General features: G+C 46.5%; 1 protein-coding gene across 17 annotated transcripts in view; it reads left to right on the forward strand.

Moving 5' to 3' along the window:
• CACNA1C (calcium voltage-gated channel subunit alpha1 C) overlaps nt 1-12,932 on the forward strand; it is a 467,840-nt gene that overhangs the window by 37,133 nt on the left and 417,775 nt on the right. Inside the window, exon 1 of one of the 17 annotated variants that reach the window (XM_090145329.1) lies at nt 4,185-4,796. The exons of the other annotated variants lie outside the window; for them this stretch is intronic. Coding sequence (XP_090001455.1) covers nt 4,748-4,796 — 49 coding nt within the window. The 5' untranslated portion in view covers nt 4,185-4,747. Of the gene's footprint in view, nt 1-4,184; nt 4,797-12,932 lie in introns of those variants that run through there. 17 annotated transcript variants of the gene reach the window in all.

Here is a 12,932-nt window from a genome sequence, read left to right on the forward strand (position 1 = left end):
AAGGTTGGAAGGGACCTCAAGGATCATGAATCTCCAACCCCTCTGCCACATGCAGGGCTACCAACCTCCCCATTTAATCCTAGACCAGGCTGCCCATGGCCCCATCCAATCTGGCCTTGAACACTTCCAGTGATGTGGCATCCACAGCCTCTCTGGGCAGCCTGTTCCAGCACCTCACCACTCTCTTGGTAAAGAACTTTCCCTGACATCCAACCTAAATCTTCCTTCCCTCAACTTAAAACCATTTCCCCTTGTCCTGCAGTTATCTACCCTCTCAAAGAGTTGATTCCCCTCTTGTCTGTAGGCTCCCTTTAGGTACTGAAAGCCTGCAATGAGGTCACCCCACAGCCTTCTTTTCTCCAGGCTGAACAAGCCCAGCTCCCTCAGCCTGTCTTCATAGGGGAGGTGCTCCAGTCCCCTGACCATCTTTGCGGCTCTCCTTTAGACCCTCTCCAACAGCTCTCTGTCTTTCTTGTACTGGGGGCTCCAGACCTGGACACAGTACTCCAGATGGGGCCTCACAAGAGCAGAGTAGAGAGGGGCAATCACCTCCCTGTCCCTGCTGACTACTTGCAGCAAGGTAATGAAGATCTCTGTCGGTGTTTCTCTATATTGGCCCTGAAAAGATTTCACAATTGTATTTTGAACCTTAATATTATTTCTGGGGATAAATATATTTCTTTTGCACTTTTGAATAATTTATCTTATTTTATAGCACAAGGCACAACTGTCAAAATACCACGAGCACAACCTACTGCAATAGTATAGCTAAGTAATTTATGCAGTAGGCCCAATGAGAGCCCTAGATCATTTAAGAAGTACTGAGACTGCTTAGAAGAGCCTTTCAAATAATTTTGTAAGTTACGTGGAGATGTTCTCCACAACCTATTTGGGTGATTTCTTTTCTGAAGATGGACTTGGGTTCTGATACTGGATGTTGAAGAAGCTGTTGTGCCCAGTCTACTCTATATATGGCTGGATAGGAGGGAGAGAGTACTGCACTGTACACAGAACAACAACAGAAAATTCCTTACATGCAGAATGGACTGTTGCATGTTAATATTTCACACTCTACAAATCATCTTTGACACTTTGTAACTTTAAATAGCTGTTTCTCAGAAATCTCTGTCTTGGTACTTTCTACTATTGTTCAGAGTGATTGCAGAACAATTTTTCTCTTCTTAGCATTCCTGTGGATTAGAAAACTAGAGTCTCCTCTTTACAGCAGGCCTCAGGCTGAATACAGGATAATTTGTCCAACGTAGGTCATCTGCTTGGAAGGAATGAGCACAAATTGAGCTTGGTATGAGATACCCTGGTCTCTGATCATGTCGGTCTCCATCTTACCTTCAATCTGCTGGCTGCCATATCAGGCAAGCTCTAAGATCATCCCAATTCTTTTTGTACCAAACAAACTATTACTTCATGTTTTTTTTTAAGATTTCACTTGTACGCTCATCTTTGGGATGCACAGGTGGGGATCAAAGCCTGAAGAAGGCTAAATGTGCTCCCACATCAGAAGGCCTTAAGGGTTTTTAGAGCATCGGTCCTTGAAAGGTAGTAGAAAGCCTTCTCACTTACTTGGGCTGGATGCTTCGCTTTGGGAGTCCTGGCCCAGAATGTACATGATCAGAGGCCATGCAGGGAAGGCCTATTGTTGTCTTTGCACAAATCTCCAAGCTGCTGCTCTGGAATCTAATAAAGTCCCTTCTGCACTGCTTCCAAGAAAAAATGGAATGAAGGTGAGAAGTATTGGAAGAAACAACCGTGAAGCCAATTGACTATTTCCTTTTTCTGCAGAGAGTAACACCTTGAGTTTTCTCCTGTGAGAATTCTTGTTAAACATGAATTTCAGTACTCACATGAAGAAAAACTGTAGAAGCACCTTTACTTCAAAGTGCCACTTCTACCAAACCTGTTTCTACAAAGTTCTTCTTTTCAGTGTACTCTGACATAGCAGTGCTTTAGGGGAGTGTACAATGGTCACTGTTACATCACCTGATTGTCCTTCATTAGCAGGATCTTTCCAGCTTTATCCTACCATCAGTTCCTTTCCACTTCTCCGTATAGAAAATTCTTTGCATCAGAAATGCTGAATAAAGAAACCACAAGCTATAGTACGATTTTATTTATACCGAAGAAATTAATGCCAGCTAATATTCTTGTTTCTTGATCTATTTTTTTCTACATTTGATTTTTGGTAATTGGCCCAACTTGTGTCCCACTGGGGGAGCTTGGCAGAGAGAGAGGGAGAAAGATTGGAGAGAAAGATTTGTAGGTGGCAGGGACAGCTTGTGTATGTGGCTGCGTGCGGATGTGAGCTGGCATAAAGCATGGCTATGTGGATGTTGGCTGTTTAACTAATGCTGTACATAAACCCTTAGCTAGCTGAGAGTGTGACCCAAGAAGGGCAAATATATATATATTTATATATATATTAACAGCTGCCCCACCAGTGTTTGATTTCTGTGCAAGAGTGATCAGCGTGCACTTAATTGCTTCCCCAGTGATTATGTCCATGCCAGGGTGAATCATTCAACTCTTGGTTGACTCATGGCTTGAGAAAATGGAATTAGCGCCATCCAAAATGGCAAGAATTTCTGATTGCGAGGAGAAAAATGAAATGTATATTTACACAGTACATTTAGGTAGGGAAGGATTTGCTGTCCTTTTATAGCGGTGAAGGGAAAATTTTTCTTTCTTAACAAGAGAAAGAATTGAATATGAAAGCTAATATATTGCCATTCAACCTCTGGATGTGATCTCGCTTGTTCTCATAACTTAAATGGAATAAGTGCACATGACATTAGTAGAGAAAAACCAACAATAGAGGACAGAGTATTTTAATTGCATGGAGGAACTCTTCCTTCTTACTCAGAAATAAAGCTGCATCTCTACGTGCTGCCCATGGCAATACGGTTTTGCCAAATTACCTTTTGGATAGCATCTAAGGCAGCAGTGGGGATGACTGGTAGTTATTAGAAACCTCAGTGACCTTTCTTTAGGACAAGTGCTTTGGCTGCATCCAGTCTTTGGTAAGCGCTTTGCATCTATTCCAGTTTCCCTTGTAGTTCCAAGCAGATGTGTTTTGTTGATGCTTTGGCTCAAGCTGTTAGGTGTTGCCGTTTTCTACTGTGTTTGGAGTTTCATCCAAGAGACCTGAAAGTGGCAGGGAAAAGGCTTCAAAAGGAGACAGATAGTTGATAAATCCCATTGGAATCCACGTACGGGGAAGGCACTTAGTTCCTTCTAAATTCATTCATAGAGGTATTAGCAACTATAAAGTATTTCGATCAGAAACACTCTTCTCCTAGTTTGAATGGAAAACCACTGGACAGGAAGGGGAAGAACCACTGTCGAAGCTCCACACACGGGCTGTCCGATGGAAGCTCCGGGCCACGAGCAGCACTGGGCGGCGGCGCGCTGGGCATCCATCCCCACTCGGCGCTCGGCCGGGCCGGGTCGGCTTCTCGGGCTGTGGCAGTTTGTATTGTCGAAGTCCGTTGAACATGGCAGCTCGGGGAGCCCGGCTCCGCGATACACGGGCTGCATTCAGTTCGCGTTTCGTTTGAAAGAAGTCATTTTTGCTCTCTGCGGAGGCTTCAATTAGAGCGGGCCAAATGACAGGGATAATTAAGGCGAGCGGTGGGATACCGGCGGAGCACTTTGGCGTTTCCACCGAGGATTTGGCAAATCCGAGCTCGATTAATCTGTTTAAACATCTGTGCATCCTCCCGGCCGCGCAACCGAGCCCGGCTCCCTCCTCCTCCTCCTCTTCCTCCTCCTCCCCCGCCGCGGTTCGGGGCCACCGCAGCCCCCGCCGAGCGCCGCCGCCCGCCCCGCTCCTCGCCATTCCGCTCACGGCCGCGCTCCGTGCGGAACCGCAGGGCCGAAGCCGCGGATCGGAGCGGGGCCGGAGGCATCGCCCCGCCTGCCACCCCCAGCCCCTCTTGTCCCCCCGCTGTCCCCCACTTGTCGAGGCGGCCGGCTCCGGCTCGCCTCTCCTTGACGTCATGTCTGTGGCGAGGCTCCGGCGGGCGCGGTGACGGCACGGAGCGCGTTAAACTTTGCGAGCGAGCGAGCGGCCAGCCCGGCGGCTGGCAGAGCTGTGCGCGGGGGGCTGCGCGCCGCCGCCGCAGCTGGAACATCTGGAAGCGTTCAGTGCGGCCGTGGCGGCGGAGAGAGGCGGCAGCGGGGAGCGAGCGCTGAGGGAGGGGAGGGAGTGAGGGGCTGGGACTGGGCTCTCTTCCTCTGCAGAAACAGCTCCCTGCCAGCACAACGCGCTCCGAATGGCTTTGAAGAGGAGGAGCAGAAGCGTTTGAACATCTTTTTTTTTTTTTTTTTTTTTCCTCCTCCTTTTCTTGCTTTTGTAGTTGGTGGATTTTAAAGAGACGTTTAACCCTCCGTGGTTTGCTCTGGATGCTTTTGCTTTTCGCCGTTCTTCCTTATTCTTTTTTTCTTTTTTTTTTTTTTTTTTTTTCGCCCTCTCTCTCGCGTTTCCCCCCTTCTCGTTCTTTTTTATGGTTTAACAGCCAGAGGTGCTGTGCTAAATTCTTGGAAGGGGCCCGGATGTACTGAGGATGCATTGCAATTTCACTAAAGGAGGCAGTAGTGGAAAGGATCAGTTTTTGGTGTTTGATGCAATAATGGGAATCAGGTAATAATCAAAGGGGAAATTCTGCAGCTCCACTCTTCCTCGAATTTTACCGAGCCGATTTGCGGAGGGATTAACCTGGACTCGTTTTAAATGGTCAATGAAAACAAGAGGATGTACATTCCCGAGGAAAACCATCAAGGTAAGCCCGAGCTTCGCCCCGGAGGAGCCGGCGACCATTCTCTCCCGCAGCCTTTGTCCGCGCTCGGCTCCGCGGGGGCCGGAGGGGACGGCCCCGGCATCGCGTCCCCGCGGGGCAGGCGGACACCCCGGGCGGGGGCGTTGCGGAAGCCCCCCGCGCCCCCGGGGCTGGGTGTGTCGCGAGGCCGCGGGCGAGGAAAAGTTGCCGTGAGTCGCCGTCGTCTTCTTCCGAAGGAGAGGGGCTCGGAGGGGAGGGGGCCGTGCGGTGCGGCCGGAGGCGAAGCGGAGGCGCGGGGCTGCCCCGTGGCACGGGGACATCGGCGCGTTGGGGGGCGGGCGGCCGTGCCGCTTAATGCCTCCCCGGCCCTCCGAGCCCCGGCCGGGCACGGCTTCCCCGGGCACCGGGAGAGGAGCCCTTCCTTTCTCGTCTCTCACGCGCAAGGGGAGGGGAAGGAGAATCATCTATTTACACGCGCACGTCCCGGGAGAATGGAGACGGCGAGGAGCGCCCGCATTGCAATTAAAGTTGAGCTTTACTTCGGGCAGCGTTTCTCCCACCCGTCTCCTCCGAGCATCGCCCGCACCGTGGGCACAGCCCCGCGCCGCGCTGCCCGGCCGTGTCGGCCGTCCCCAGGGCACAACTTTGTTTGTCCCAACTCCGGGAGCCTCCCCCGCCCCACCTGGCTCCGCTTTCCCCGAAGTTCCTGCTCTCCGTTACCTGCATGCGGCCACCCCTCCCTTCCCCTCCCCTCCCGCACATGCACGTCGCTATTGCAGATCAGCAGAGCCATTGCCTCCCCTCGGCCAGATGGAACGAGGTACCGGCTCGTCTCCCTCCCAACAGGGCCCCAAACCAAGCAGGACCCCCCCTCCCCCCCTCCGACCCTGCACCCCAATCCAGCAGGACCCCCGCCTATCAAAAGGCCAGGGCACGTATGTTGGGGCTGGGGCAGACTTTGGTCGTGGGCGGCAGTGGGTTTCATTGGGAACATTACCCCTTCCTGACAAAGAGATAGAGGCTAAAATGAAAAAAACCCCAAGGCCTAGCACCCCCAGCTCCTCTATGGCAATGAGGCGGGAAGGGAAGAAGCAGCCCCTGATCCTGAGTGCTCCTGTCAAGCACACGCATCCAGCAAGCATAATAGGGCCGCTCTTCCTGGGCCAGAGCTGATAATGTGTCCGGAGATCTCAGCCTCCATAGCAATATGCCAACACTATGGCAACCTAAATCCTGCTCCCTCCTTATCAGCTGCAGTGATTATATAATTGGAGGAACACTTTTGCATCTGTCTCTCGATGCGGATTGCCATTACTGCCAGGTGAAAGAGCAACTTCCAAAGCAAACAGAACCGGCCAGGTGGAAGAAAGTTCTGCCTCCCCAGAGTGCTCGGGCTGCCATTTATTTCCAATCTATTTTTGTTTTGTGCATACGGTGCTTGAAAGGTTAAACTGCTCGGTAGTCAGGAGAAGCTGGTGGCGAGGAGATCAGAGCAAACCAATCGGGGTGTGCAATGAGTAATTAAAGCAACCACAGCTTCTCACATGCAAGGTGGAGATTAAACATGAGAGCAGGAGGCAAGCCTGGGGCTGTGACACGGGGCTGATGCTCAGAGATGAGGGAGGATCGAGCTGAGGTGCTCCTGACAGCAAGGTGGATGCTCCAGGTACTGCCAGCACGAGCCACGCTGTTATGTCTGCTCGGAGCAGTGAGCAGCATGGCTAGGCCTCTGCTGGCTGCTGCTTTCTGCACATGTCTGCTGGAACAGCGTGTGCTCAGTGCCTGTGCGGTGCGGGAGACAGCAGTGCCTTACCCAAGGCAAATCCACGGAGTGCGCTGGAGGCCCTTAGTCAGGAGGTAAGGGCTGTAGGGAGCAGGAACTGTGTCCGAAAAGCCTTCATTGACTGCAAGTCTGCTAATTGGGGTGGGTCTGTAATCTATTTCTTTCACACTTTTGAGTGCCGCTCAGTACCCTGGAAATGGTTCATCCCAAAGTAAGAACGTTCTCATTTGTTCGGATGCGCACATCTGAGCGTGCAGCGCTTCCAGTGCAGCGTCACGTTACACAAAGAGAAGGGAGCGTGGCAGTGTTATCTGCCGGCGCTGAGATGCTTCTCAGTGTTTATTTTTGCTGCACAATGGACTATATTATGATAACAATCAATTATTCATTATGACCGCAGAATATGTGTTTATCTGGAAAATGTGAAAAACGAGCCCTAAATCCTAAAAACCACCCAACGGTTGAGTGGCAGAGAAGAGCTTTCAAAACGGCCTCCATCCCATCTAATGCACATGTGGGACTCTCTGTAACCCTAGACGGGCATCTTTAACGGGCGCTTTGAAAATCTGCCCTCTTAACGTGAAATGGAAAATCGGTTTGCAACATCACGTTTCCCAGCTCTCCCAAGGGAGGGCACGCGATGACTCAACCTGGCCCTCGGTGCTGCAGCCCGAGCCCTGTGGGAGCATCCCGCCGCAGCCCGCTGGCCTCCGCCCGGCCCGCTTCTTCTCCCGTTCCCGGGGAGCTGCGGTGGGAACCTCGGGGCCGGGAGGGGCCGCTCCCGCCGCCCCCAGGAGGTGGCGGTGCAGGGCCGCAGAGCCGGGTGCGGGGCACCGCGGGGCTGCGGCACCCGAGCTGCGCCCGGGGACAGCGGCACGGAGCTCTCGGAGCCGAGCTCTGTGGGATTGAAGGAGCCCCGGTAGATCGCGCGTTCCATATAGCGACCGTCCTCCGGCTGGTGGAGCCGCTTGTGGCGGCGCCTCCGAGCTGCCCTTCCTCCCGTGTCAGCTTATGCCTTTGGGCTTTGTCCTTATTGCGTATTTCGGACAGATTTCTAACTGCTGATGGTAAAAAGAACCCCCTTAGGTATCTGTCAGCCGTAATTAGGTCTTCTGGTAACCTCCTTTCTTAACCTGCACACATTTTGTTCTTGAAATCTTTCTCTGTAAGACACTCTTCTCCTAGTCCTGGTATCTGTCGCATGGATTCAATTAGGAGCTAATTAGCATTGCCTTTATTTGTCAGGAGCCTGTTGATGGGGTGAGGGTCAAGTCACACGTGTACTCCCTAATGCATTTCTAATGTGTCTTCTGACCTGAGCTAAGGGTCAGATCCACAGATATTCCCCTAAACTTGCCAGGTACAATTACACCAGTGATTGTGGACACTTCACTTCACTGCTGATTTCAGTTTAAGGGCTGAAATCTGACTCATGCTGTGCCACAAGACAAAACACTCATAGATAGGGACTAGAATTTATTGGATGTTTGCTGTGATTATCTGCTCTGCTTTCAGAACGCCAGTTTTATCCCCTTCATTTTTGTGGGGCAGCGCTTTGACATGTGGAGACGGTGCTCTTCCCATGGCAGCAAAGGGATCAGAGGAGCAAATGGAATCTTCAGCTCGGAGCGTTCCTGTTGTCGTCTCGTTTTTCTGTAAGGATTTGTCACAGTGGGCCGTAGATGTGGGGCATAAAGCATACTGGTACTTGGTTTGAGGCAGCTTATCTTTGGATTTGGGGGAAAAATCTGAATCAGTGTTTGAAAATGATGCACTAAAATTCCAACCCCAGTGACTTAGTGATGGCTGGTATTTATAAAGTGTGATCTTCTACTTCAGAGTACTCAAATCATTCTGGGTGCTCGGTGTCTGGTTCAATATGATATGGAATGGCAGTAACATATAAAAATATTTAATATAATGTTAAAGAGCAGTACTCAAGTATTCTGCATAATAAAGTCCACTGCATTGAGAAAGTTAAGGCAGAGCCATCAGAAAAGTATTTAAGTGCTTTCAACCATTTCCTGTCCTTTAAAGGAGTATTTAGGTATCTGCTAAAAACCTGGCATTTGAAATCTGTACTTTTTACAGATTTCCTTTGAAATGATCATTAGTCCCAGAGACTGAGTTGGGCTGGATCGCAATGCGAGTGTTGCCTTGGACAGGTACTCCTGAAGGTTGTGAGTTTCTCCCATCACAACCACCTACTTGTAAAGGCCTCACCGGAGCAATCTGTAACCTGTTTGCCATTGTGAACCCCTGCCCCCCCCCCCCCCCCCTCTTGGTTGCTTATCTGCTCTGCAGTCAGTTTTGGGGGTTACGTCTTTGTAATCCTCTGCAGCAGACCTGACACACCCTTGTTGTGTGGAATGAATTTATTCTACCAAGATATTTACTCTGAATTATTTGTCCTCATCTATTCCTTTTTTTTGTTGTTGTTGTTGTTTGTTTTCTCAAAACATTTCAGTTGAGCAACATGCAGTGTAACTTCAATATCATCATCTATGTTTAGGTTTTCTCATTTTCTTTCAGTTTTGTGGGAAATGAGTCTACATACATATTTAAAGCAGCATTTATCTGAATGGCAATTGCTTCTGCCTTTCCTTTTTGTGGGTGTGTATGAGTGCTAGTTGTCACTTCTACAGGCCAGCTGAGAACATCAATTTGCCATTTGATTTGTTAGGAACTGTCTCACTTAACCCTTTCTGGGGGTTAATTCAAGGAACACACTCCCTTGAAGTTCAGGAATAGCAAAAACAAGATCTCTGTGCAAGTGGCTCCTCTAAATTTATTGGCTATCAACCAACATTAACAGATGCGACTATGTGCAGTAAAAGTCTCTCTTAAATTATTGAAAACAACAAATCAGATCAACACTGAGAAAAGCTTTTACCAATGGCAGATATATGCTTTACAAAACATAATGTCGTTAAAAGGCTCAGTTGTCTCTCTTTTCTTCAGACTGTAGTTCAACCCAATGCATTTTCATTTATCTGAAAGACTGTGTTTTTTATTTAGATAGTAGAAATAAGATGGATTTCAGAGAGTTTATTAATTAAAATGCTTATTGTTATTTCAGTATCTTTAATTATAAGAGGAGAAGACAATATTAAGCATTCAGACTCATTGATTACCCCTGAATTGTTTTCCTTTGGTATAGTTCATCTAATACCTAACAGAACGTTACTTTTTCTGGTCAGTTTAACAAATAGAAGTCAGAAAAATGGAGTACTTACCACTTTTAGATGATTTTGACTATATTGGAGTAAATGAAACACTATGTGCTTATGCTACTTGAGGATATTTCCCCCTTTATTTTGTGTATGTGTGGGTTCTTAAGAAATTAAATATATAGATATATATTTTAATGGAAGAGGGCGTAGGTGATGGATGTTCTATGCTTGTGTAAGAGAACAGGCATGTTGCAGCTGTCAGCATCAGCGTTAGGTGGTAAAATAGTCTTGCTGGGAATTCTTAAATGCAATGATGATGTATTCTGGCTGTATGAGTACCTGCTATGACCTATCTTGTGAGGCTTTAATGGAATGAATGATGGTGTAGTCAATGGCATACATAAATCTTTGTCCAAAATAATCCTTGAAATGCTATGCCCCATCCATGGAAGCTGATGGAAACCAATGATAGTAATGTAAACCTTGTTAAGAACTTGAGAGGGATCAGGGTAGACCTCTTCCAGCTGAAAGAACACAGTTGTCTCTATACCTTGGATAGAGATTTCCAGAACAGAAGGCCTAGCTGAGTTTCTGCCAGAAACCTAAGTACAAAGGTAATAGATTGTACGGCTTGGATTCTTGAATTTGATGGTCCATTGGCAGTGGGGTGGGGGGGAAACATCTAGAAAATATCGGTATATGTAGGGTAAATGGTAACAGAAGACTTTGTAGAATCAGATTTTGACTTTATTTTGTCACATCATCACTTGTCCTGATAGGAAGGTGAATTATTAAGTTCATTTGTATTCAAGAGAATCTTAAATTGTGGAGAAACTGCTGGAAATGGCTTTGAAACTGTTCTGCTCTATACATCACCTTCTTCGTCATCTTTCCCAGAAAGGATTGTTTTGAGACACTGTACTCACTGGTACACATCTCATTGCAAAGAAAGGGACTTCCAGAGGCCAGATGGATCAACACTCTGCTCAGAACAGGTATAATTTGATGAGGTTGTTCATGCCCTCATCCAGTCAAGTCCTGGACATCTTAGAGGACAGAGCCTCCATGAACCCTTTAGGCAGCCAACTCCAGTATTCAGCTGCACTAATGGTAAAAGATTTTTGAAGTACTGAGTCTATGTATTGAAATCTCTATTTAAATTTGTATTTTTTAATATTCAGAACTAAGTTACATATACCAGCCAATAGCTAAACTATGACCACATTCGTGTTTAATCAGACCTTGTGACCACTTGTTGAATCTTTGAGATGGAGGACTCGAGGGGTTCTTGCCTCTCACCGGTTCTGGCCTTACACTGGTTTCAGAGTAGGTTATGGGCTGGTATTTTGCTTTTGTGATTTCTGGGGCCAGAAATCATATATAATCAGAGTTTACAGGTGAGGTGAGACAAGCCTGGAGTCTCAATCACTGAGTTTATAATGGGTTGTTTTCCTGTGCTATGCTAGAATAGCTTTCACTCAGAACTGGATAGAGACAGTGACCAGTGCAAGCTCTGATGAGGCAGTAGAAATCTATAAATAGTTCACTTTAATGTTCCAGTGCTTGTTAATGCATCGGGTCAATAGTTGAATTCTGCTATAATTTGCAAACATTCAGCTGAACCTAACTACTTGTTCTATGGATATATTTACCAACACATCAAATCACTATGGAAGCAATGACTGTTAAAAAGGATTAGGGTCCTAACTCCTGTTTAGGCTCCTTTTCCCCTGCTGACTAAAGAGAATTGAGATAAATGTTAATGCATGTTCTATGGGATGTTAGAAGCTTTTACAGGAATTCAAAGATTATATATTTGCTGGATCTTGGTAGGTCACTTCTGCAATTTTCCTTGCATGTGTGTTTAGTCTCAGTACTACATTCTAAATCTCAGAGGCTGTCTGAGCAGCTAAACATTCAGAATCCACATAAAGTGGCCAGGAAGTTGGGTTTCCTTCAGCAGCTGTGGGGAGTTATCAGAACATTAGTAAAGCCTTCTATGAATGGAAGGGGGAAAAAGGGTTATTTATCCTGGTACGTTTAAGGAGGGGAAGAAAATCCACAGGATTCATCGTCTGGTCACAACACTTAGCACAGATACAAGGGAGGGAAAATCTGTTCTGATGGTAAAAGACAGAAGATTAAATTAAAGTCATTCTTAAGGGTGACTGGAGACTTAATGACTTTCAAACTAGGCCCTGAAATGAGAATAAAAATCTGGCTAATCCCATGGGAATTCTGTTTGCATCTTATACATAAATCTTATAATTAATTGTTTTAAGGAGATTATTATCTGAGACCCATCCAACCTTAATGGATTCCTTATCGTATGTTAGAAGTATGCTTCTCTAATGGCTTTGTTATTTGCCTTAAAATTCTCAGGTCTTCAGCCCATGTTGTGGATGGTTGCCTTTGGGTATTTTGGAAAAAACAATTAAATATGACTGAACATGACATTATAATTACAGAGTAAATATGCTCTAATTGAGTAATTAACTCAACATTTCTTCCTACAGGCACTGTAGGAACGAATTCATGTTAGTGATCACATTTCAGATCCTTTATTCCAAAGGAGGAAGAAAGACTGCAGTTCTTCAGTATTTCTGGTTGGATGTAACACTTCTTAGGATTCATCCATTAAAAAAAAATAAATGCATTTTTGGTACATTAGATGTTTCTCAAACACTTTTAGTCAGATGAAATAAAACGTTGAATGTACAAAGAGACTACTTGTGTCTCTCTTCTTGCAAGTCAGTCCAGCTCTGTTAGGTAACAGCTATATTCTGCTTCATGCATTATTGACAAGAATAATAATCCTGAAATTGAAACTTGTCTTAAATAATATAGCTGTTAGCAGTCAATTTCATGAATTTTAGATATAGGAAGACCACAATGGGCTGTGTGAGAGGCAACAGAAGCCAGGTGAATTCAAGAAGTAAGATTAATGTTTGTTGAATATACTGAGAAAAAAAAATTGCACATATATAAAATGAATAGTATGTTGAATTTTAAATCTGGTACAGATTGACAAATGTCAGGAAGGCAGAAGTTGAGGCTGATGTGCAATCTCAAACTTTACTGTGATTTCAGTGTTGTTGCTTTCACATAGTTCACAACAGACCACAGCTTCCATGCAGAACCTATATGTGTATATTAGAAATTTAGATTTAGTTGAGTGTTGAG

Source organism: Phasianus colchicus, chromosome 1 (genome assembly GCF_987193195.1).
Source record: "Phasianus colchicus chromosome 1, bPhaCol1.hap1.1, whole genome shotgun sequence".
Classification (NCBI taxonomy): domain Eukaryota; kingdom Metazoa; phylum Chordata; class Aves; order Galliformes; family Phasianidae; genus Phasianus; species Phasianus colchicus.